The sequence below is a fragment of the Aptenodytes patagonicus genome, chromosome 14 (genome assembly GCF_965638725.1).
Source record: "Aptenodytes patagonicus chromosome 14, bAptPat1.pri.cur, whole genome shotgun sequence".
In the NCBI taxonomy this organism is placed as follows: domain Eukaryota; kingdom Metazoa; phylum Chordata; class Aves; order Sphenisciformes; family Spheniscidae; genus Aptenodytes; species Aptenodytes patagonicus.
In genome coordinates, this window is record NC_134962.1 from 14,246,023 (window position 1) to 14,272,550 (window position 26,528).

The following is a 26,528-nucleotide window of genomic DNA, read 5'->3' on the forward strand; positions in this document are numbered from 1 at the left end:
TTTCTGTAATTTCACACAAATAACACTTCCTGGAGGTCCTCATTGAAAGATGATGCACTCACACAAGGAAATAAATCTCCATAGTGCAACACATTTGAGGTACTGCACAAAGTCCCCCAAATAGTAGCGTTTCAGCGTATAAGATCTCTCAATGAAAAATAGCTCCACTGAAATGCTTGTTCTGTGACAAGCACCTCCAATAAAGTAATCACCGTGCTGTTGGAAACCTATATACAGAAGATCGGGACGGGTCCCAAAGGGTGTATCTAGAGTGTACCTTCACCTTGCAACAAGCAAATCCTTGCTCCAGACAAATTGGTGTGGACTGGCTCATGTTTATACTTCTTAGAAACAGCTCACGCAGAACTGAGTTGCAAGAAAAACATTTTAGTTTGTTCTTTTCTTATTTCGTTCTTCCCCCCCCCAGGAAACACTATGGGAACACCAGCATCTGTCACTCAGTCTGCTGCATTATTTTGTTTTTTAAGGCTCAGGTTGAAAACAGAATAGTGGTTGAAAAATCTGCTAGATGCACTGGGACAAGGATGGAAAGGCTAATTTAGATCTCTCATGTTTTTACAAACTGAAAAAGCTGCCAGGTTTTCACAGTTATGCTAGTCCAACATGAAACTGTAGAATATTGAGTATAGTTTATTTTTTACAAGGGAGGCTTTTAAAATATTTTAACACAGCAAATAAAGATATAGACTAGAGGTCACTGGAAGTCAGCAAGTTTTGTTTTGTTTTTTTTCTTTCCATCACACTCAGTACCACCAGGATTTAGTCTTGATGTATGAAAATGTATGATTTTGCTTGACTGTTACAGCAAATTGTGCATTTTTCATGTATGTATATGAGGAAGATGATTGATTCCTTTTCCAAGTCAATGAACGGATAATACATGATAGATTTTCCTAGTGGTCCTTGCCAAAACTGCAGAAAGTGGGCTTTGCTTGCTATGCTGTTGGCTCACCCTCAATGAAAGAAGAGCTGTAGGTATTTTTGGGAACAGGGAAAGGAAGAGCACTTGCATTTAAATTGTATATTATGTATGTATGGCTATAGAAGACTGCAATCTAAATAAATAGGAACGCAGGAGGTTAACAGAATCCTTATTACTCACTTCTGTCTCCCTGACTTTAATTAGCTGGCTCCCCTGTTTCTACTCCTGAAAAGGTTTGTGCAGGGAAGATGCAGTAGTTTGTTCTACCATTTCACAGTCTCCTAGGAGATATACTGAATTTTTGACCCAGAGTCAGTGGTTATGCTGAATAACTTTTGCCACATGGCCCCCTTTATTTTTCTAACAAACTGGGGTTGACTGAAGTTTGTACACTTAAGACAAATGAAAGAATCTCTAACAAAAACACAGCAGGCTCACACCAAGTTCTTGAAATGCCCCTTGCACTGGCTGGAGATATCATAAAAGTTAACTGTGCTACCAATGTAATGGAGTTGATTGTTTAAATTTATTACAGGACAATGAAGTTTTCCGAGTGGAACATTTCCACTGCATTGCACATCCAGGACCGCGTCAGGACCGTGCGCTGCTCTGTGATGACTTGTTAAGAATTCTGCAAGTGTGACAGATAGAGGCAGATCGTATTTGAAGATTCCTCTCTCAAGCAAACCTCCTTTTATCTTTGTCCCTCAGAATTTATGCCTTCTGTTACACTCTGACTGCTCCGTCTCCACAGAGCTCCACAGCGTGGAATGTGGCATTACCTGTTTTTTATGATCTTGGCATGAACTCAGAAAAGTAAGAAAGATATAAGAGCAGCCATGCAAGAATGAGAGACAGAACGCGGTGCAAGTTTCCTACCTGTTTCAGAACTCCATTTAATCTGCCCTCTCTTCCAACGTTTGGTTTCTCCCAAAGGAGATTTCTTCTCCTTTCCTTCTCTTCCAGATGGCAACTGGTTTAACTGCCTTCTGAATCACCTGCTGCAGGAGCCTCTCTCCTTTCTCTGACTCTACAGGACATCAGGAGCAGTGACCAGCAATCCCTGGCTTGAGATTCCCAAGGGAAATCCCACAAACTACTTCTAAAGGGCCTGTGAAAAGTAAATGGAAAAACAAGTCTACCATCTGCAGGCTTAAACCTACTACTGTGAGGTCCACATTGCCACTGGACATTTTTTTGCAGGGAATTTACAGGTCCAGAATAAAAGATTGGAAACTACTGACACACAAATATGTGCTTCTCTAGGCAAAAGCTTTGGGATTCCCTCCTCTGCCCTACAGAGTTGCACGGACCAGACTGATTAGGGGTCACAGGCATTTCCCAAAATCTCTGTCTGCCTTTTGGGAGTTACCTGGCCGTGTGCGTGTGCATGGGCAGGGGCTGAGCAGGAGAGACGGGGTACAGAAACTGCGGTTTTATTTGGGGGTAAAGGCCACGAAAGTTATAGCTTTTCAATGCATGTAAAAATCTTTCATTGCTAACTGCCTGTTTCCTGTGGACCAAAAATACTCACATAAATGGCTAAAATGTTAATAAATTAAGAGGGACCCACCAGTGCATTAATAAAACTGGCTGGAGCTGAGCATGGCAAAGACAGTCATATTTCTGTGCAACCTTGCTAAAGAATTTCAATCACCAATTGAAAGGCCTCCTACTAACCATAGTCCAGAGACTTCCCTGATCAGAGAATACTAATTATTTCAATCTGGAGACATAAATAAACCCACCAAATTCCCATTTGCTTGCTTGCCACCAGAGGTCCTGATTCAGTTACTTTCACATGTACATTGTACTCCCTTGCATGGTCTCATTTCATTATATTAATAAACAAGTACCTCAAGTCTATTTTTGCAGGAGGTCAAATGCCCTTTTCCTTACAGATAATTTGAGTAAGGGGAAAAAAAAAAAAAGTGCCAGCATAGGACACAGCTCCTGCAGAGATCTTTATTAAAAAAAAAAAACAAACACAAAACCAAACACAAAGCCACCAAACACAAAACTAAAAAAAAAAAAAAAAAAAAAGATTGTTAAGACCTACTGTACCTTTTAGGGGTTTTGGTTTATCTCTTTCCTGCAGACAACTCAGGATCTTCCTTCTCCAGCAGACAGCCTAGATAGCTTTGGAATTCTTTGCTTCAGTTACATCCCTTAATAATTTAAAATGTTAGTTACCCCATGTACGAGATAGTCATCCCTGCTCTGCCCTTCTTTACCTATTTCTAGTTCCCTGTATTTCAGGTTACACTTTAGACCAATACTATGCTATTAATAAACAGTGCTCCCTCACCCCGAAGGACGTCTAATTGGGAATAAGTTTATCCTCATTATGACCACTCAAATATTGTAAATATCATATTTTTCCAGCCTAAAATTCAGTCATTGAGGAATTCACATTTTCTACCGTACATTATTGCTTTCTATCCACAGCAGGGGATGCCTAGGTTGGAAAGCTCGCCTTGACTAGTAATCCTTTCAGGAGTGAGAAAGCCTCCTTTATCTCATCTCATAATTTCTCTCTTTCCCAGCAAAAACAAACCCATCACCCACAATCTTGCTTCAAGCACATTACCTATTTTGCTATAAGCTGTTCTCTATGGTTTAAACAACCTCAAGGTAATAAGGTTATTTAAAGTGAGCTGCTTCTCTCTCCACACGATGCCCTTCATCATTAATTCACACTCAGCATATATGCATTGTGCAGCGAGGAACAGCATAAAGATCCCTGAGCCAACACAGACTGGAGCTGGGTCAGTCCCCCATAAGCAACGTAACTGCGTGACGATATAACAGTTTGGCAGCATAATCTGTAGTGTTTGCTGAGCATCTTTCCACACGGATTGTAGGCTGGACATTAGAAGAAGGTTGAGACACACGGCCTAGTTGCCACATAATAAGCTGTGACTAACAGGCGGGCTGTGGTAACCAACATTTGCATTAAACTTCTTCCTTGCAAATACAAGGTAAAATTTAGCTTAAATATCTTCCCCTGCAGTTTATGCTAACATCACTTTGCACTTGCAGAGGGCAAAAAGCACACAGTGAGTTGCTGTGGGTACGCTGATACACACACCTGACCCTGTAGTAGCATTTTTCATACTATGAAAACACATTTAAACCTACCCCAAGACCTTAAACAACTCCACTGCAAGTGCTATTCTGCTCTGCTTATGCAACACCTGCTTCTCTCCATGCGCACATCCCTCCTGTGGGCTTACTTCTGGCTTTTTAATCCACTTTCCTTCACGCTACCGTTCAGCCATGCTACCTCCTACACTTCACATCTCAGTCATATTGCCATTTCTTCTACCTCTCTATTCCTTTTATCCTGGCTGTCACCCTCAGTACTTGCACGAGTCCTTCAGTAACTCATGATGGGGACCTATCGCTATGCTAGTCTCCATGTAAAATTAACAGAATGCTAAAAACTAATTAGTATTTCCATAGTATCCATAGGGAGTGATTCCTTCTGGCTTTCTGCTGTTAGCAAAGTCACGAACACTTTGCTGACTTGTAGTTACTTCCTACCTGGGCAGTTGTTGAAAATCCCGTTCTGGGATCAGGATTCCCTCTTCCCTCTTGTTTGCTAACAGCTCCAACTCCTGACCTACGCTGTTACGGCAAGCCACCCGCAATCAAAACATTAATATTATGCCTTCCTTCTCCTTTTTCTCTAATAGTTTTGCCTTGCCTTCTATTTTTTCTGCAGAATTTTTTTGTGTTGCTTAGTGGCAAAAGGAAAAAAAAAATTAAAACCAGTAGTTTGTTTCATGAGACGCCAAACATTCACCTACAGCCCCAACAGGAACTAAAGGTGATTTCATGATTTCTTGCAGACAACAAGAAGGACCAACTAGAAACAGAGCAGAAGCACCTGTGAGGGGGTTATCTCTGATACTTTATGGCATATTGGCTTCATCAAGGACAATGTGGTTCAAGGTCATTTAAGACCTTCATGATACTCACTTGGAACAAGCCAAGAATCCAAAGCTCCTTGGAAAGAATATGAGCTAGGTGGTTCAGCATCCTATGCAAGCCCCTCCTCTGCTTAGCAGGAAGAGGATTATTGCTGTTCCAAGCATCCTGCCTTAGGCCGTTGCAGGTCCTGGTAGGGATGATAACTATTTGGTTACATACTGGTATGTTTGAGTCGAGAGTTGCTTTTATCAGATTCAATTTTCATCCTTCATTGTCAAGGCAAAGGTACGACTATTGAAAAAAGAATGACCACGAAGCAGAGGCGCCTTTTGAATTTACATAGAGAATTAGCAAAATTTTTTGAACTTCTGGCATGCTCTATGCCAGGCATTGACATGACAGAGCTCCCAGCACAGTCTGAGTATTTACCTGAGGGTGGAAAACTACAGGGTGGTAAGAAAGCAGAGTTTCCTTAAGCTCCTACCTTCTGTCTATCTTTTAGTAAGTCTGTATTTGAAGAAATCTACATCTCCCAGAATTTAATTTATACACAGAGCAACCTCGTATCCCTGCACCCTCAAGATAAATAAATGGCTAAATTGAAATACTGAATACTGTAAGGCCTTGTTCATTCAATTATTTTTTTCTCCAAGATTACCCTCTAGACCTTAATGATTAACTACTTAAACATACTCTTTCAGTAAAGCAATTTCTTAGCTGCTAAGAAGTCAGAGTGAGACCCAGAACCATGGCAAAACACATCTGGTGTTTGTTTCAAAGAAGGAGAGCTGCACAGGCATTTTTGCAGAACAAAACAAAAGCTGTTTTGCTTAAGAAGGAAAGTTGCTGTGCTCGTCTAATACTTTTCTTAACACATGTCAGAATAGGTTTCTATGTACGTACATCACCTTTCCTACAGCTTGGATGAGTTACCATTTTTAAGCTTGCAGGGCCTGGAAATCTGAATAAATCACACAACTACATCTGACTACAACAGTTTGGAAATAAGTGAGGAAATCCTGACCAAACCCAATTTTAAGATTCCCTTCAGATTTTAAGCTCTTGAGCAGGAACCGTCTTTGTTCTCTGTTTGCACAGTGCCTAGTTCAGCATGGTCCTGTCGTGACCAGGGGTCCTAAGTTCTACAGCAAATAAATAAAAAATAATAATACATAGTATACAGTCAATAATACCTACTTTATACCCTGTTTTTCAAAGACACACTGCACCCCAGCAAATACTTGAAAAATATGGTAACAAAGTTACCAAAAGTTGCAAGACAAATGCAATTTGTTTGATGCAAATATTTAACCTTAAGGTTTGAGTGTCTGGGAAACTCATTAACGGTATTGCTTCACCAGCACTGAAACGAACACAGACCAGGGAGGTGTAACCGGTTCATGCACAGCCTTGGGAGCCTAGCAGAAACTGGGAGGAAACATTTCTGTGGAAGCCGAGGCAGTGAATCCATGAACAGCTTCTCATCTCCACCATCTATTTTCATGCTAAAAGGGACTACATATGGAAAGAGAATTCCAGTGGGTTTTGTTTGTGTTGGCCTTTTCATTTGGAAAAACAAATAAAAGGAACAGATAAGGTAGACAAACTGTAATGAAACATTTCATATATCCCCTATGGCTATCTCATTTTTCCCAAATGACTGCTGCATGAAATTCAGAAATTAAAGACTGGGATTTGAGAACAAAATTATAAATTAAAAAGGAGACATTTAAAAGAGAATTTCCTAAGGGTTTCATTCTTTCCCCACTCTGCAGCAAGGAGAGCAAAAATACAATCCAAAAGAGGAGAGAAGAAGTCAGAGGGGATTAGAAAGTCCAGTCTTTCAGTCTGTCTCCCATTTTGCTAATTTTTACAGTAGGTTATTTAAGAAGCAGTAGATGTTCTGATAGAAAGCAGGCAGCAGCAAACACAGGCATCATCTCCTCCTTCCAGCGAGGTCTGTGCAATCTCAGTCTCTTGCTCCGGGAAGGAGAGGTTTTCCTTCCCACACTTGTTACTGCCTTCCAGTGTGGGAGAGGGGAGAAACGTCTGCCAGAGATTGGGGTCTGGCATTTCAGAGGCTCCCCTCCCTCCACTGGGCTAAAAGGAACTCAAGTATTCCAGTGCAACCTCGTATACAAATTTATACTGTTCCTGAAAGAGAGAACAGAAATCAGTGACATTAGGATACAGGTAAATTCTTCACTCTACAAGCTGCAAAAAATGCCTTCTCCCTCTTTCTTATGCCGTTTGACAGGACCAGGCAAATATTAATTGTATTTCTACGTGATCCTGAACAAGCATTACTAAGAGATGGTATCATCAATGAAAGAGAAAAACACTCAAAGAGACAGCCACAGTATGGACTATTCATTATTTGCTTCATGCCCTCACTATGCGCATTGCTTTTGAGGAAAGAATTCAGTGTGATCGATTGAGAAGATTGAATTCAGGACAGTTTAATCTCTTCAGTTGCAGGGAGCAAGGCCTGGGGTTCGGACCGTTCTCCATTCCTGGTTTCAAGGCATGTCACAGCATTAAGCACCAGGCCGTACACATGCACAGGAGGACAAGTCCCACTCCCTCCCCATGGCCATGGTGACAGCTACTTGGGGTTTAACCTCCTGGAGGCAGCTAGGTGTGGGAGACATTGTTCATCATGCTGCCAGGGCCGCTGTTCCCTGTCTGCTCAAGGAGAGAAGCAGTGGGACCAGAGGATTCATTGCATGTGCCAAAATGGGACTGGTTTTAATTCTAATGGCTTTACATTATGATTGTCTTTATTCATACTGAGCTAAGCCATGGAATTTTTCTACCCATCCTAAAATTCCCCCTGCATACGCTGGGTAGGATAAGGAGTAGGAAAAAAGCTTACCAGTGACTCCACCATGTTGGATTTGTTATTCCGTAGCGTTTTCACTATGTGGAACACATCAATGATATTTTGCTGTTGAATCATTTCACACACGCTGCAGATGGCACAGAAGGTGCCGCTGCGTCCCCCACCGTTCCTGGGCGCAGAAGAAAAGAGGCAACACATGAAGCTAGGCAAGGCTGAGGGAATGGAGGAAAGCACTGCTAACACAACAGCTCACACACCACATATACTAAGAAAGGTCTGTAATGTAAGGACTGGTTAAGGACATTCAAGGGTTTGTGCAAGTGGAGACCTGCATTGCAGGAGACAGGGATGGAAGGGCTAAGCCGATCCCTGGCAGTGGCAGACGGGGAAGCCCCAGGGACCGCAGTGCTGCTCCTCACTGCTCTGGGGCTCACAGCAGCTCCGTGGTCGGAGCTGGACATGTGGCAGCGCTGCTTTGGTTATGTCTGGGCTCCAGTCATGAGACCTACCTACACAACAGAAAGCAGCAGAGCTTTTTCAGCTACTCCTCACGGCAATCAGTAAAATCTCTGGGCCAGGTTGCTATAACGCAGCACAATACTCAACTTGAAGTGTATTACAAATGTAATTTAACTTCATTTTCTCCAGCTGAAGCCTGGCAAACCACCAAATTTCCAGATCCCTATAATCAGTGCTCTTCAGACAGCATCTCATGAGGTTACAGACATTTTCCAGTCCTACTTACAGGCAGTGGACAACAGTGCGTCCGTCTCTCCCATCGTACTGTTCCTGCCACTTCTCCAACCTTCTGACCACCTTCAGGAGGGAGCGTTTGGAAGGAGGGGTGTCCCTGTATGCTGGCCAGCCAATGTACTGCAGGTGCTGAACTATGCGATATCCATCCTGGGGCTAAAACAAAGAGCATTTTCAAGACACTAAATGGAATGGGGCAGGAAGCAGAGAGAGAGGGTAAGGCAGGGGGCACTGGTTACACAGCATCTTCCCCTGTGAATCTGATATTATCAATGTTAACATCCTCCACTCTGGATACTTGATACAGTGGGAAACAAGGACTTTTCGGTAATCTGGGTAATAATGATGACCTCAGATATTACAGAGCCAGGCAGAAACTAGGTGCTTAGGATCCCTTGTTTTGTTTTCAGTAGAGAATAAAGTCTCATCAAACTGCATGAATAGATCAAATATGTCTTTCCTGGTAGCCTGCGCTGGAAGTTAGTTGTGCCATAAGAACTAAAGGCAAAGGCGGCCCTCAAAAAATCTCTGGGGACTGTGGCAGGAAAGGATCCTCATAAAGATTTTAGCAGCAGCCATTGGTGTTGAACATAGATGGGTGCAGAGAGCTGCGAGTTCATAGCCTCCACCCTGTCAACCACGCGTTTACAAGCCAACTTCATCCTGAGAGTCACAAAGCCTTGCTCTTATTAGCTATATGACTTCCAGGCCGTCCCTGGTTCAGAGGCAGTTGGCCTGAGATATCGGAAGGTGAATATCTAACTGATATATCAGTTCGTGTAGTTGGACCACAAGGTTCACTCTGCAATGCCACGATTGAATTGCTGCACAGGCTCTGACCACACAATCAGAGACTGATGTGTTAAACAGCATGGAAATGTAATTTGTGGAGCCTGTTTCCATTTCTGATTAGAAAAAATGAAAAAGGAACAAAAAAGGAGACATAATCAATCTTGGAAACAACTAATGAGAGAAAAATCCTCTACTGAAACCCTTTCCTGCAGCCCTGAATTTGCATTGCCAGGGTCCAGCGTGCAGATAAACTTTGTTTCTATCATTTCAGCTGTCCTGGGGCTGAGGGATACAGATGAAGAGTTGCTTACAGAAATGGCAGTTGCTTATTTATAGGAAAAACAGTGGCAACTGGGAATCCCAGTCTAGCCAGTAAACGTTGCATCTGTCTTCAGAGACATGGCACAGCAGTTGACAGATGGAGAGCTGCTGACACTATCCCAGTTTATTTCCTACAATATTGATGGTTTTATATTGGCTACTAAGTGATTCATTGTTCTCAAATATACATAGAAAAATGCATTCCGTTTAAATACAGATTTTCAGCTCATATCATCCACTTTCTAATTTCAGCCAAGAGTCTTTTACCAATACAGACTGATGCAATTAAATGTTAATTAACGGAAGTAGCTACTGAATTCTGCAGTGGAATTTTGTTCCTAGCTGAGAGATTCAGCATCTCTAAACCACAAGTCTTGGTTCTGCCTCTTCCTCGTGCCAACATATATTTTTGAGAATAAATAGGGAAACTGGTATTTCACTGATCTTACCCTGGCCATGTTGCAGATCCGGAATATCCGGTTGATGATATCTTCGTCAATGTCTGCTGAAACAAACTCTACTTGAATTGGGCCATAACAACAGGATGTCTTCTCTGGCCAGTACTGCATGCAGAGCTGGAGAAAACACCAAAAGAAACAGAAAGCACCTTAACTATTAACAAGGAAATGCATGTTCAGTCGTCTTTCCTTTTGAATTTGTAACCAGCTCAAAATCCATAACCAATCTTGTATTACACGTATTTGCTCAGAGAAGTCCTCCTTCTAGCTCAGTAAAAGTTTTTTTTATCATGAATATGAAGAAAAAAAGAAATATATTTTAGAAGCTTGACTTTTTTCCCCTTTGTCTTTGTATGAACACAATTTGTAACTGATTGAATTCTGGGGTCTGAAAGTGCAAAGAAGGTGGCTCAATGAAGAAGGTGACAAATGAAGCTCCTGTAGGGATATAAATTTAAAATGAACATTAAAAGATTAGTGTCTGTAGGTAAATTTAACAGGAACCGCAGAGGTTTGGTGTTAATGAGGAAACAGTACATGCACCAAGAAAATTAATCTTAACTCAAGCAAAGTGGAACTTTTTTCTGTAAGATGAACTTTTTAGCTTTCTGACTCTACCAGCGAGCAGGGGAGGGAGAATGAGTTTGCTCTGAGAGCAACGACAGCAACTCCAATTTCAGGGTGAACCACAACTGAATGTCTGAAGTTCGTGAAGCAGGTTGGAAGTCTTTTTTCTTACGCTGATATTACTGAATTGAAAGTACAAAAAAATTCCTATCCACACAAATTACAATCTAAGTATTTCAAATCCATCTGGAAATAGATCATGGCAAGAAAATATTTTGCATGAGATCTCATTAGCAGTTTCTGCTGAGATTGTAGTTCTTTCTGTTTTTTTTCTTCCTATTTTCAAGTGTAATTTTTTAGAAGTTTTGAAACCCTCAGATGCTCATTTGAACTTGATCTCAAGCTTTTCAAGTTCAATCACTGCCAGTAGTAACATCAAGTGTATGCATGCAACTGCATTAATTCTGTATTCCTGTTATTCCTTTGACCATATGGGATTGAAATTGGGTGGGATATTCATGCAATCTTATGCATCTTTGCCCTTCTTAGTTTTTCAAGATTAAGCAAGCCAGCCAAGACCACATAGGCAAGTCCTCCTTTGAAGGTTGCCTTTACTCTTCATTCAGACTTTCAAGCAGCCCACACATCTCCTCTCAAAGCACCTGTCCAATAGGCAAGGAGATCTGAGCTGAGCAGGTGCTTTAGGAAACAACCTCAAGGTGCATTGGAAAGAAGAAAAAGATTAAACCTTTCCTTAATATTAAAAATCTGCTTTTCATAAAGCAGGTCTGTGAATGGCCATCTACCCAAATGTATATGTATATACAGCGCTTAAAATGGTCTGTTACATTCTCTGACCTCCACGTGGTTTTATTTGCACTTTTTCCCTGCATAGTGGATTAAAGGTTCACTTACCTATTTATTTTAACTCTTTTCCTCACTACAGTTCAGGCACAGCTTTTGTATAAGCAGTTTTTGTATTTGTGTTCTACTCATGGAGATGAGTAACACACCCGGCTCAATGCACACAGATACGGTATCTGCAGGCAACTGTACGCTGACGGTTTTGTAGTGCTTAGGGTACAGCGCTTGGATTAGCAATGATGAACAGCTAGATAATTACAACATTGTCATACAATGACAGTGCAAGCACAACATCGTTAAGTTTCCTTTTCAGAAACCTCACTTTCACAACTGATATCGAACTGTCACACCTTGCCTTGAAAGCTCGTAAGATACAAACTTTAAAATCATCCTTAACTTCCAGTGCTAGCTGGGCATTTTTGGCATTGGCTGCAGACTTGAGCCAGGCGATACCATACTAGAATAACTGACAAAGTGACTATGTATTGCCAAATCTCCTTTTCTGTGCCTACAGACTACCTCATAAAAACAGAACTTTGCTAGGAAAAAAACAAAGCAGGTAAAGTCTTGTGCAGAAAGATAGTCGCAAGAATAACACTGGCTGAGGCTGACAGGTTTGTGTTTTCCAAGAACGAAGCGTGAGAAAGTGTGTGATTTCCATAAAAAGCTGTGTTTTTCCTTGAAGTGTCAGAAAAAAAGGGAAAGATGAAATCCACTTCTGGATTCGATGCCAAGACGCAGGATCAGGTTGGGTGAATTGGACAGGAGGCAGCAAATGCACAGGACCTCCAGTTCCTTGCTCAGTGGTGGGACTCTGCGGGTCACCAAGAGAGCCCACTTCTGAGCAGAGCTCTTACTGCGGCTGGAAATGAAATCCCACAGCGTCCACCCTGAAGGGAGATCCCCTCAGTGAAGGGGGTGATTAGTTTCTCCGTTACCATCAAAAAATGAGACCAATAATCTCACTGCCTTCAAGTGTGGTAAGATTCTGAAGACAGTGAAGAGGCAAATGAAAAATTAATCCATGAAGTACCAACTACTTGAGGGTTCCTCTCCTCTTGTTTAACAAGTGCTGTAATGGGTGAATTAGCCATGCCAGATGTACTCTTCACGCAAATTGCATGATTACGCCTTTTTGAAAGCTGTTATCTTCTGCCACTCATCAGCAAGGTGGCTGGAAGTCCTAGTACAGGAGGAACTGCAGCAGCTCCCCCTCCCTCCTCAACTCCTGAAAATAATGGTGTGTTTAGTAGCCAAGAAACCGACTTGCACATGACACTAGAAAGAAAAAAAACAAACCACAGCAAAACGTGCTTCTCCATTGTGAAGAGACATGTGCAAACCACATGTCTCAGTACTACAGAATTGCAGTGGAAATCTCAGGGAAAAGATCCTTCAAATGATTTCAGCATCTCTCTTGGTTATATTCTTCTGGAAATGCCATGTGAACAGCCAAGCATGAAGCACACTGGGGCTGTGGTAGGGAACATTTTTCTGAACTAAAGACAAAAATAAGAAAGGGAAGAAAGCAGGTTTGGGTGGAAGATTTAGGTCTACAAACACAAAGTATTTAGATATCTAATCCCTGTTAATTCCAGGAAGAATTAGCTGCCTTAGAAGGAGCCAAGCATGTGGACTTATCCTTCATTATACTCCAAAACATTACCCGTCACTTTCCAGTTGCCTTAATTTATTTATTGGGCTGAGGAGGGGAGGCACAAGAAAACGGCAGCAGAAATGCTCTTAAAACCATCTGGATTTGAGAAGAAAGTTACATGACAGAAATGATGAAAAATGGCTTACCTGGGCTGCATCCATCTCATTCAGCATCACAACAGAGGAGCAGTTATAATCAAACACCAGCCTCCAGAAGTCTGCTATGGTGTTGGGCAAAGGGTGCTGGGTTACAATAAAGGCAGCAGGTTGCTTGTGGCTCTAACAAAAGAATAAGATTAGTTAAAAAAAAAATTCAATCAACTTTTATTCAAACGAATATTATACCCGGGAGGCTATGGCTAGGCAATCTGAGCCATTTAACCAGATTATACAAATCACATATCCTTCTCCTTGTTATCGCTCTGCAATGAATGAATGTCTCATAATGGGATTCTTTTGCTCCCAATGAAGACATTTCATTAAAGTGTCACAAGAGCAGAGATTACCTAAATCTATTATTTATATTTTGAGACTCAGCAAATAATACTAATTCTACTATTACTACTACTACTACTATCAGTAATATTAATAACTGGAAAGAAAACAGCTGGAAGCAAATGTTATCCTTTTTGCTGCAATGGACTCTAGGAACTACAGAAGGGATTAGCCCCCCACGTCTGCTATTGCTCCCTGGTGATGTAGCGCTACAGAGGTGGCACATTTGGATCCCAGCCATCCTTTAAGAGCTTGTGGGGTGATATTCAGAGCCTGCAACACTGGCATTTAATTTCTGATGCTATTCTTTCACCTCAAAAAAGCCCTCTGACCTCAATCTCCCTAACCACGAAGGGGAGGAACTGTGCTCCTAACCTCTGCAGGGCTGCGTTAATGAATGTTTGCGAGGCACTTTGAGATGAAAGGGTACAAGCTCAAAACTTAATCGCTTTCCAACCACAGCAGGCAATGCTTAGATGAGCCTCCAAACTGCACAGTCCTTTGCGCTGCACATCTGTGAAGCAGACTTGAATCAAAAGGCACAATACTTCTGGGTTAAAAAAAAAAACATATTAAGATTTTGGACTTAAAGTAAATAAATAAATAAAACCCCAAAGTATTAAGATGGCAGTTGTGGGGGCTTGCATTTTCTCCTCCATATGAGTCAGATGTGGGTGGAAGTGCTGAGAAGACCATGCTGGGAGGGGGAGAAGGTGCTGTGCATGCTCTGCACCAGCTTGCAGGGCAGCTGCGCCATGCTTCTGAGCGTGCACGTGTGAGGAGGGTGATGGGACATGAAGCAGAGAGAAGGAAAAGGAAATGATCAGTCTGGAATGGATTTTCATCTTTCTCCCTACTCTGTATTTCAAACCTAGGAGCACCAGTATGGGTCAAAAGCTATGTTGTACAAGACCAACGGAGGCAACAGAGTGGTAAATAAAATAGTGACTCTTATCTCTTAATTAGAGTTAAGAACATCATAATGTTTCTGCTGTGTTTTTTCATTGTGCACCCACATAGCAGATTGCATAATTGGCTAAACTGTTGGCTGAAGGTAAGATGTGTTTGTGGGTTTTGCCATTAGGAGAAAAAAGAAACATGCCCCACCTGTTTTCTTTGCTACAGGTGAGGAACCAGGCTTGCTGTCCAATTTTAAAGGGAAGGTGACACAGAGATGTTAATTACTCATTAAGAGAACATGTGATCTTGGGGGAAGTACGACAACAAGGACACGACATGGACCCATGTCTCTCTCCAAGCCTCATCCATTAAATACGAAGCTATCACCACTTCTGTATGGCTTGACTCAGAGATGTGGGTAAAGTCTCTTTGCGTAAGGATTATGTTCAATTGCTTTAGGGGAAGGTGAGGGACAGTATTTCACCTTTCTTCTTAACAAACCATTTTAAAGATGCTAACATGGCTTTCCAATGATTCTCACAGGAAAGATCCAAGGTCTGTTTACTTGAAAGGGACAGAGGACATGAAGAGGAAAGGTCAGGAGTCTCAAAATCTGCTGGGGGAGAATTCCTCCCCTCTGTGGGCAACGGTAGCCCTTTGGCTGTATTCCCAAAAGCTAACTAAAGGCAGAGCAGGCTGGTTTTTAGAGCTCTGCAGTCAACAGACTGAGACAGTCTCCAGCAGAGTTTAAACTAGGAGCCCAGCCGGAGTGCTTCACCCCCTGAGGGAGGGTTCAAATGGCGTTCTGTGTCTAAGGTTAATTTTGGTGAACACAGTCCAGAGCAGCCTGCCAGACTGCCTTCCTGGGACAATTCATGCTTCCAAACCCAGGCTGTAACTCATTCTAGGTGTACCATCATCCCTTCCTGCTCTAGCACTTCTTCCATCATAGCTTTCATATAATACACAGAGCAAGCTGCAAGTCAAGTAAGATTTGGGGAGAAGTTTAAAAAAAAGAGATAAACATGAGAAATCTGTAAATGAAATGATCAGCACTGGGACTGTGTTGTCAAGTGTTCCCCAGCACGTGCCTGTCTTCACACAATGAAAGAACTAATGATAGCTCAAGGCACTATGGGATGGATGATCTCTTATAAGAGTCCATGCTCAGTACAAGACTGCAGACATGAAGCTAGTGGAAAAGACAAAGAATTTGCAAGGTCTGTCCTCAACAGGAACGCCTATGAAAATGTGGGATTTTGGCTGTTCCCCTCTCTGATTTTTTTTTTCAAAAGCTGCTGATTCCTCTATGGAAGGACAAAGGAGAGCTACAGAACATCATAGTGGCTGAATTTCAATGACGGGTGAAAAATTCCTTTCCTACAAAAAAAATTAATTAGGAGGAATTTTGTGGGGAAGGATACAAGTATTAGCAAAGTGCTTGGAGGTAATGAGGGCTTAAATGTGCAAACACCTTCCCAGTCCCTAAGAAACCAGAGAAGAATTGATTGTGCTTCTGCAGATTTGCCAAAGCACAAAACACACTTTAAAGAAAAAAAAAAAGCTTCCTTAGGCATATTTGCAACGAAAACATCACAATCTTTCTGAAAAAAATCTAAAATTAATTCTATGACCATTTGACTTAACCTCTTAAATGCAGTAGGATCACTGTTCCCCAAAGACTGAAAGAACAGACAAAATTAAGAAAGACCGACCCCAACATTACTAGGGAAAAAATTATGACACTTCACCCTGGATCATATTTACACATACTCCAACTGCAATAATTAGCGGCTTTAAAGACATCTCTGTCCAAAGGCAGTTAGGCACCACAGCAAAAAGAAACCATCAACATAATTCACCCTATACAAATGACGTGCGCTGTGGGATTCTAGCCTATAAACAAAGCAAGGGAAAATGCCTTCAGACAGATTTACATCAGTTTAACTCATGTCCTTCAGCCTTAAAGTATTTTGCACATCTGATCCCTGTACTCCCATATTCTTAACTGCATAAGCTCAAATAAATCACTCGCTCCACACTGCAAACTGTTCTTTTCAAAGACCTGATCTGGCAGCTCCTGGAGAACATTTCTCGTCCGAATTATACGATAATCAATCTATGGGAAGAGTTGTCCCACCACTTCTTTGTCCATCTGCCTAAGATAAAACCTCAGACTGCATGCTCATGAACTTCATCAAAAAACTTCCACCAACGTGAGGCAGAACTACAACGGTAGTGTGATAATCATAGTCTAGGCGACACATTTCTGTGTGCCTTGGCCCAGTTTGGAGATGTCAGACCCAGAAACTGCAGGTAAAAAAGGGTTTTTTCTCTGGATCCATTTCTCCCAGAAAAGCATCCTGAGAACAAATAAACTCGATGCAGACTAGGATCAGTGGGGACTGTGCAGTGCTGCTTACATCCATGAGTGCAGCATTGATGTAGTTACTTGATTCGCCATCCACAGAGATGAGGAAAGGCAGGCACCGGTCCAAGGGCAACACGTCCATGCAGCGGTTCTTGTCATGGTTCCTTGGCAAAAGACCGATGCTGCAATCTTCTGGCCGAACACGCGGTGTCACAATATTGAGAGTCTGTGAAGGAGAGAAGGAAGAAGGGAAAGAAAGACAGAAGCAGGCTGAGTGTCTTTGAATTTACTTCCAAGAAGGATGCCATCTGCATAGTATGTTTATTTTAAAGGTACTTAGACTAGCAGATCTTCGGGATCCCAGAGAATGAAAAAGAAGGAGCACTGAGGAGCTTGTTGCTGTTATAATTGCATTTTGCACATCATCCTGAGGTGTTCTTCTGAACACCATAAGCTCCAGCATAAATTGAGGGCACTACACACCTTCCAACAATTTCCAGCTCTAAAACCCCACAGCAGATACCATTTCTGTTCTTTCCTAGAGGTTGGAAATAGCTGTCACAGGTACAAGTTGCAGCTTTGACCTGGTCATGGAGAGAAACCTCCTTGTGTTTCTACCATCCCTAGGGTGGAAGCATGCATCCTTCTCCCTCTTCAAGTGGATCCTGTGCAGAAATACCCTGAGTATTGACCTGGCTCATCCAGCAGGTCAGACTGGGTTCAAATCCTCTGGTGACTCCTCAGTTAAACTACTGATTTATCTTAACAATGCATATAAAAACCTAAAAGAAAATGTTGGGGGTTTTTTAACAGGAAAGTCTATTTGTTTCATATATTATTTAGATTGCCACTTTCCTTTTGGAGTGACACATAGGATGCTTCACTTACATAATCATACCTTATCTCTGGGGACTTGCTGTCAGTCTTTTACCATTATCTGCCTTTCCCACAGCTTGACAGACTGTATTTCTTTAAATCTAATTTTCTTCTGTGTTATCCATTGCAGAGGCCTCCTGACAAACCAGGCCAGGTTGGTCAGCAGGGATCAAAAATAGCAAATCAAAGTGAACGCATCTTAACGCTGTTGCTTAAGTCATGGTAGATCAGTGGCTATCTGATGTCATTCTACTTTTACTTGTTATGTGTCCTCTTCCTGAGCAAAGCCCATGCAGTCATACAGCAAATTCCTTTGCAGCCATCAGAGGAACACAAAATATTTAGGGGCCAAAAATTCTTACACAGAGCTTGACTTCTGCCACAGAGAGATTATGAATGGAGAAAAGAGGAGGGTCAAACAATCCAAGATAAAGCAATGTGTCAAAGTATACAATTTGAAATAATATAGTTGCTCTAAATTATGCAGGTTCTACATAAAAGTCCCTTTGTCTAGAGATGGAAAGCAGGTAGTCTGGCTGTGGAAGGAACATGAAAGCTCAGATCTCTGATAGTGCAGATAATCAGGCAGTTGACTTGATAGTGATTTACTCCTGTCTATTTTATGCCCTTCCCCTATCTCCCTTGCCTTTGTACTTATTCAGATTACAAAAACTCTCTAGAGTTTAGTTTAGAGTTCTCTCTAGGACTCTCCCCAGTTCAGACAACATGTAGCACCTGAGAAATCCATCCAGCCTTACCTGAGGGCTAGTGGGACCTAAATAAATAATACAAATTGCACCAACAGGTCTATAGTTAGATCAACTGGTTCATAAAGATTGTAGCAAAAGATACCATCTTTTGCATTAAATCCAGACAATTAGGGCTGAAGAATGCTCTGAGCCAAAATCCTGTAAAAATAGATTCTACAACTAGACAGAGAATGAACCTCTTATGCAAAGTACAGCGGAACATTTCCTTCTCACAGGAGTTGCCAGCCCCTGGCAGCTCAAAAGAACAAGCACGCAGGCAACAAGTCTCGTCTCATATCATGACAAAATAAGCCCAGCAAGCGGTGACTTTTTTTTTTAATAGCGTAACAGCATTTGATGAAGTTAGGTTTTGGCTTCTTCATGCCAAGCATCCAAAACCAGAAACACTTTTACAGATCTGACATCACTTGATAAAACCAGATCTTTTTTTAATTGAACTGTCATCAGTTGGGATCCACATTCTTTATCTCACTATACCAACCCTGATGATACCCTGTAAGGTTTCAGATAAAACCCACACATTCTCCCTTTGCGTAGAGAGGGAGGAAAAGAGGCATCTGACTCAGACTGGGGCTCCAAAGGATGTTCTCCTGCTGCAAAACATACTTTGCTGGGAAAGGGGGGGAAAACGCACTTCCTACAATTAAAGGAGTCTCCACCTTTTTACTGCTGACTAAGAAGAACGGCCTCTTAACACATAGCAGAGGTCTCTCTCTCTTTCCTGTCAAACTCACCTTGCCCCAGATTTCCCACAATATTACGTTTTTTCCATACATCGGTGTTGGCTGAAAACCCTAAAGGGATTTACAGATATATGAGGAATGACTGGAAAGCTTAGTTCACTGTTCTGCAGGGTGAGCTCTTTGCTGCGCAAGAGGTACAACTGCACAGGGCTCGTGTGTCCCAAGCCCGTTTATTAGGGTGGGATAAGCAATGGTGATAGCAAAAGGGGGAGGGGTCCCCATTTCATCGCTTGCCCTAGGCAAACCGCGCTACTCTAGCACTTGTGAGTCTTATTACAAGTCATTTCAGTTCTCTCCACTAGGTACTTGGTGAAACATACATAGTGAACTGAGGGATTCAGTTAATTGAAAATTAGTAATAGAGACAGTAACGCTCACTGAGCTTACTTTCTCCTTTGTATGGAAGGACGTCAAGAAGTTGATTGTCAAGACTCAGAAGCAGCATATAAGCCACGAGAACAGATAATAAGGGACTTCGAGGCATAAATGTTTCTCCATAAATTACAGAAGAAAATGAACAACAGAATATTTGATGAAATGAGAAGTATAACATTATGTGTGAAAATTGGTATCCTTGCTCTACTGAAGTGATGGGGACATTTTTTCCCTTGCCGAAGGCCAGAAAGTCCATGCTCAAAACCAAATCTCTGCCTGATCCAGTAGTAAAATACAAAAATCAGCTGAAATCAGACCTTGGCTCAGTATCCCTCTTCTCTGCTCCGTTGGAAATCGTAAAATAACACACAGAAATTGATTAAACACCTTCAATACAACAACTGCAATGACTGAGACACATTAAATTACCTGAAACTCATCTTTTATCTGGCTGGAATTGGTCTGTGGATCTAGTCTGCTGATGTTGTAATATATGGATCTGAACTCACAAACTGGAATGGCCGTGTTGCCACAGAGACATGCCTCCAAAATGGCATCATGGACAAATACATACTGCTCCTGCACAGGGAAGGGGATAAGATATTAAAATCATATTTTCAATACAGATCATGAAATATCACGCCTTTTTTTTTTTCTTAAATCATGCCCGATATGCGTATTTGGCTCTGTTTCATGTGGAGACAAATTACACAGTGTGCTATGCGACAGCTTTGTGAGCATATTTCATCCATCATTGAATGTAAGGTCTCATGTATTCATTTCAAATTTACAAGTAAAATGGGAAGTCACCACTCTCAGGAATGCTGGGACAAAAAGGGGGTGGGCTGAGGAGGAAATCAGGGTGTAAAGGTTTTCTGTTCACAACCACGAGGCAATGGTCAGGAATGGACTGTGCTTTGGACCTATCATAACACCACAGAAACAACTGTACTAACAGGTCTGCTCCATCTGTCTCTTCAAAACCCCTGGACTCTTGGTACTCTGGGTAAAATTCTTTCCCTGAACTAAATGTGAGAAGTCCAAGAAAGTTAAAAGCCCTTCCCTGTTGCAGGCTATTGTCCTGTCCCTCAGGAGGGGAAGGCATTGAAGCACACACATAAAACTTGTGCAGCAGGATAACAGTTCCATAGAAGTTTGTGCAGCTGCTAGACGCTACGTGATAGAGCAGCTTGCTTAATCAGCACCCAAAGCTTGAATCGAGGATGCTTCATTTGTTTAGCTCTGCACTGATATAAACTAGGTACTATTGGAGCCTGCAGTACACCTATGAATGAGTCATGAGAGGATTCAGGAGCTAGCTTTTTTTCTACTATGAGAATAAAATTAATCAGCAATGCTAAGACCTAAACTTCAAGGTTTGCCCTCCTGTCTTGGAGGCCCTGAGTAGCTGCCAGTGAATGTGATTCAGTGCACATCTGAACATGTTTAGCCACCGAAAGTTCTGTATAATCACATCACAGAACAAGCACATGTTGACTTAATGAATTGCTGGGCTCCTGTTGAGCAGAGAAGCTGACAGAAAAGCAGTATATTGTAAGAGGAGACCTGCTGGCACCTACCTCCGTCTGCACCAAATTGACCCTTTGGGATCGCAGCTCTCGCACACAGTTAAATATATCCACCACGCCTTCGTTCTCTGCCATGTCAAGCATGATGTCGATGGCAATAAAGCACCCTGTTCTCCCAGCCCCAGCACTAAAAAAAGAAAAAACCATGAGGGTCTGCATGATCAAGGGACCGTGGAGAGGCAGGGCTCTATGGAGGAGAAAATAACTGCATCACAGACACAGCTGTCTTCTCTTGGAAGCTGCTCCCCTCTCCCTATTGGGTTGATTTTTGTGTGTAGGTAAATTAGCTTAGGATTTAAGAGAATGAGGAGAAATAATATTTCTTGAAAGGGAAATGGACTGAGGTAGCAGGAAAAAAAGCTTTGTGTTCTTGAACATCAACAAAAAAATTACAAAAATAATCATTACGGTTTTACAGGTCGGTTCACCTGCACACCTCTCATCACTCGGGATGTGGGAGAGCAGCCTCCAGGCTGCAAACAGACACAATTCCAGAAATTTTCTTCCATGGGACTATTTAAAAGGCATGCACATGTTTAATCAAGTGGGCATGATGAAAGGGGCTCAGTCCTCCACCTCAAACATTTCTTTTCCCTTTTCAATCCAGAGGAGTTTGGGTCCCGAGGAGGGTGATTTCAAGCTGTGGATTGTAAAATTATAGAGAAAGGAGCTTGAGGCTACTCAAAACCTTCAGTTTAGAGCCCCCCACTGCTTGCGAGAATTGGACCATCTCCTGCAAAACTGTGTTGTCATTGTGTCCTCCTTCCCTCCTGGGAAATCACCCAAGCTGTTTAGGTGTGAAGGATAGAAAGAGGAGAACATCTCTTCACGTTACTCCAAAGGAAGAAGGAAAACTCAGCTCAAATCAGGGAAACTTCAGTTGCACGAAAACTCCAGCAGAGCCGAAAGCAAGGAGATATGAATGACCATAAATTAATGGACCAGATTAATCAACTGCTGAATAGAGAGAAGATATTTTTCATTTGCAGAATTTTAATGAATAAGTGGCATTTCCTCTGCCTTTATCTCTCAGCTTTTCAGAATTTTAACAAATAGTTATAACATTTCTATATTTAGAGGATCCTGGCACTTCATAAATATCGAACAGCGATATTATCCAGCCAGGCATCGGTAGGGAGAATTTGGTAATTACCACTTAAAGCAAGTCATTAAAATTCAAAAGCAGATAAATAACGGAGAGGAAATGGCATTCATTCATTAAAATCTGAAGGATGAAAAATTTCTCCTTGCTTTCTTGGCAGCAATGAATCAGGTTCAGACTCCTTCCAGGGCCAGACCCATGTCATGGCACCAAGGTAGCAAATTCAGGCCCCGAGCTCTGAGTGAATTCCCTTCTGCCAGCTCCTCAGGCTTAGCTGTATTTTATTATAAAACTGATTCACTAATTGCTAAAAAAACCCAACAAAACAAAACACCCCTCCAACCCAAAACTGTTTTAAAAAGGTAAGATTTAATTGATTTTCCTTTTCAAAGTGGGTGTGGGATGTATTCTCTCTCTCTTCCTGATCACACAGCATGGCAGTTAGTGGTAATTGCCTGTGGATTGATTAGGGGTGAGATTTTGCAATAGCCAGCTCTGCTCTCCAGCCTTGTGCTCCAGCCATGTCTCCTTTATAGAACACGTGCCCTGAGCTGTGGCCCGAGCCCTACAGAAGTAGCTGCTACAAACCCAAAATCTGTTTTTGTAGCAATGTCTTTCCTTGCATTTGAAGTCACCTAACTGATGCCAGTCTGTGTGTGTGTGTGTGTCTGCTCTCCCACCATCAGCAGCATGCCTGATCACACCTCAAACTGTTAGTTCTTCATGTCAGGGACACTCTCCTACATATTCATATAGTGCCTTGCACAGTAGGGCTTTAAGCTCAGCTGGAAGAAAACAGCGCAGAAGAGCCCTCACCAGTAACAGCGGCAGCCGGGGAGTTAGCAAGCACGTGATTCAACAGTCCGAATTTTCCAAGCAGCGAGGTTTCCTCAGGCATTCCCCTTTTATTTACTAGCTGGAAGGCACTGGGCAGGTTTTCAGTCTGACATGCCCATTCCAGCTCCTGGGCTTTGAGGAGGCCAAGACGCACAACGGCTGGCATCCAGACCCAGGAAGACAAAGTAACGTTCCAGGTAAGACTGTCGATGCTGGTACAGAGCTGAACTGCAGTGCATGCGGGTAAAGAAAAGCAAAATTGCTTTGAAATTCCCCGTTGGCAGCCCTGTCATTTTGTCGGCATCATCCCTTCTGCCACGAGAGGTTTGTTGTAGATAACGATTGGAATGGCTGTCCCAGATACCTACCATTTTCCCGGCTCTGCTATGAGCATCTAAGAGAGTATAGGCCACCAGAGGGTCTTCTACAGTCGAATGGCCCTCTCTGACCTACTTATATCATCTCCAATTCATGCCAGCTAAGCTCCAGAGCTGTCACTTTCAAAAAGAAAATAAAATTCCACTTTGTTTCCCCACGAAATTATACTCTTAAACAAACAAAATATAGGTGATTATTGCCAGATGAAAAGAAAAAAGGGAAAAAGCTGAAAAAGCTGATGGAGAAAAGGCTCAAAGAGCTCACATACCTGCAGTGCACAACAATGGGTCCTGCTTCCGGGGGATTGAGAAACTTCACTTGACGAACGAAGCCCAGGAGGCCTGTGGCATAGCAGGGAACCCCGTGGTCCGGCCAGCTGGTGAAGTGGAACTGCCGAATCTCTCGGATCTCATGGTAGCCTTTCTGAGGAGACAACACAGCCTCTATTTTTCTTCTGTCAGACTGCAATCAGCATATTCAGATCACTGCTTCTTTCCCTCACGCAGAGGGCTGAACAAGCGTTTAGCTCCCATTATACGCGGGAACGTGTCCTGCGCCGCTTTTCACTTTGAGAGATTTTAAGCTGAACTCCAAGTACAAATGAAGTGGGTAACATACAACTGAGGACTATGAAGGTGAATGCCAGCTCCCAATTCAAACTCATTGTCTTAGAGTTTAAACCCAGCTGATTAGGAACTTTACAGGGTGACTTCAGTCCCCGCATACCATGGCTGCACTTATCCAGCCTCCTTTGGTGTTATTGCCATAAACCCCCAAGAAGTCACTCTTAAATCCTTTTTGAGGCGCTGAAGTAACAGCCTGGGGAATGAACACCTACAGAGTGGGCATGCCCCAGGCAACGGTAGATTTTCTGCCATCCCCTGCCAAAAAATCTCAGTTTGAGATTACAGCTGGTGGTGAAAAGGGCAGAAACTGGTACCCAGACCCATCACTCAGCCTTTCTGGTGAGACCAGGTTACTGGTACCTGAAAATTGACACCACTTGTATATGCCCTGCAAAGGGTAACACAGAAGTGTCAGTTAGCTGTAACATTTTATCGTACAGGAAATGTAGGTGGAATCCAGCAGCAGGTCCTCTAACCTCTCAGATTTTGGCATTAGCATTTCTTACCATGTTTTTCAGTGATTTAATGAAATATGGAGCCGATGTATTAGAAAACTGGAACAATATTCCCAGTGTGGCTGAAGTTCATTTAGCAGGAATTTTTGAAAAGCTTTAAAACCATTTACTGAGTGTTTGGAGAGTAATTTGGACAGACCTGGAATACTCTGACACTTAGACTTCCAATTTCTAATTACATGTAACAAAAATCTTCCAAATCCTGCCGATTTGGGGATAATTTTTATACTCTTGCCTTTATTGTATTTTTATTTCTGTTGAAAGGTGATCCTACCTGGCATCCATTTTAACTGATCTCTTTTTTCATCTGTAATTTGCCACTGTGAAACATGACAGTTATTATTCCTGGCATAACATCAACTATCTGCTGGCTTTTGGATGCATTTAAACTTCATGCACTGTGGATTCTACTTTTGTGGCTACATCAAGATGTTAATTTAAAATCATTTGTCCAAAATTAGAATCTCTGTCAAAAATTTAGGTTTCTGAAGTGAAACCTGTCCAAATAGTAACAGCTCCCATCTCCAAGAGCATTCTGGATATGTTTCCCAGAGTTCACATTTCTGAACACAAATTAAGTGTTGTATCGAAGTTTCAGCTGATTGAAGATTTCCTTACCTTTTGTACAGTAAACGTGCGTATGACATACTCTGCCAATGGTTCTGTCTCAATTAATGTGACTTTAATATCTCCATAGACCTCTGTGTCATCCGGCCAGTATCGAACACACTTTACCTGGGGGGGAAAAAGAAAATATTGAGAGGAAATAGCTCAAATTGAGTCAGACCTGACCTACGTTTTACTCCACTTTCAAGCCGAAGCCAACACAAATTGGGCTTTCTTCTGATGTACAGACCTTGTCAAAATTAACTGCATAAATTCAATCAAAATGCCTTTACCATATATAGAAACCACAGGGAAAATTTTCTTCAGTTTCCTCTGTTGTGAATACAAATGAAAAGGATGCATTCAGCTCTTCTTCTTTAAGATAGTCTTCCTTAAATTTCCATACATGCCCTGAGAATATATCAGGTTTACAGAATACCTGGCAGTCACTACCACCATCCCCTTTGGGAAAAATCTATGCTCTTGCTATTGCTACTGTAATTCTGAACTCTGTTTAGCCAAAGAATTTCAGTTCATAGGGATTGTGAGATACTTGTTGATACATTAAATTTGTTTGACTCTAAGCTTCCTTATCAGATGGGGACACAAATTTGATGTTTTACCAGCTGTGACAGGCCTCAGCTAAGGCTCAAGAAAGAAATCTGATCACGTAAAAATATCCCAAGCTTAGCCACTTCTAGAAGCCATGTGCAAAACTAATAGCAGAAATTAAAGCCAAGGCTGTGAAGCTCTAGAAGGGATATTTAGGCTAACAAAGTCTATCATGTTATTAAATGCTCTAGCATGAAAGAGTGGAACAGCACCTAAAAGCAATTAGCTACTGTGAAGCAGGTTTCATGTTCCAGATCCAATCATAATCGGAAGGGGTTTTATAAATATTAAATATGATTAATGTAGGTTTGTTGGGTTTTTTTACACAGAGGCATTTATTTCAAACTGAAGTGTCAATAGATGGTAAAATAGAGTAAGTAACAATAAATGAACAGATCCAGCTGGCATTCAACCATGAGATCTAAAGGAAATCAGATACAAAGCAGCTGAATTACTAATGGCTGTGAGTAAACTATCACTTAAATTTTTCTTAGTAGCAAAGCAATGGAAGGTGACAAACATCAGGACAAAATTTTTAAGAGCTCCAGTTTCTGGCTGAGAATGTCTCTAAACCAAAGACCACCAGGAGTGGGAAAAATAT

At 41.9% G+C, this 26,528-nt stretch overlaps 1 protein-coding gene across 5 annotated transcripts in view; it reads right to left on the reverse strand.

Moving 5' to 3' along the window:
• Positions 1-433: 433 nt before the first annotated feature.
• Positions 434-26,528, reverse strand: part of PTPRT (protein tyrosine phosphatase receptor type T) — a 475,551-nt gene continuing 449,456 nt past the window's right edge. For all 5 annotated transcript variants that reach the window (XM_076352439.1, XM_076352436.1, XM_076352438.1 and 2 more), the window contains 10 exons: positions 25,328-25,444; positions 23,837-23,991; positions 21,243-21,378; positions 20,092-20,241; positions 16,951-17,124; positions 13,280-13,411; positions 10,037-10,162; positions 8,467-8,630; positions 7,755-7,890; positions 434-7,033 (listed from right to left, as the gene is read on the reverse strand). In XM_076352439.1, the coding sequence (XP_076208554.1) occupies positions 6,980-7,033; positions 7,755-7,890; positions 8,467-8,630; positions 10,037-10,162; positions 13,280-13,411; positions 16,951-17,124; positions 20,092-20,241; positions 21,243-21,378; positions 23,837-23,991; positions 25,328-25,444 (1,344 nt within the window). In that variant the 3' untranslated portion in view covers positions 434-6,979. The remainder of the gene's footprint in view (positions 7,034-7,754; positions 7,891-8,466; positions 8,631-10,036; positions 10,163-13,279; positions 13,412-16,950; positions 17,125-20,091; positions 20,242-21,242; positions 21,379-23,836; positions 23,992-25,327; positions 25,445-26,528) is intronic.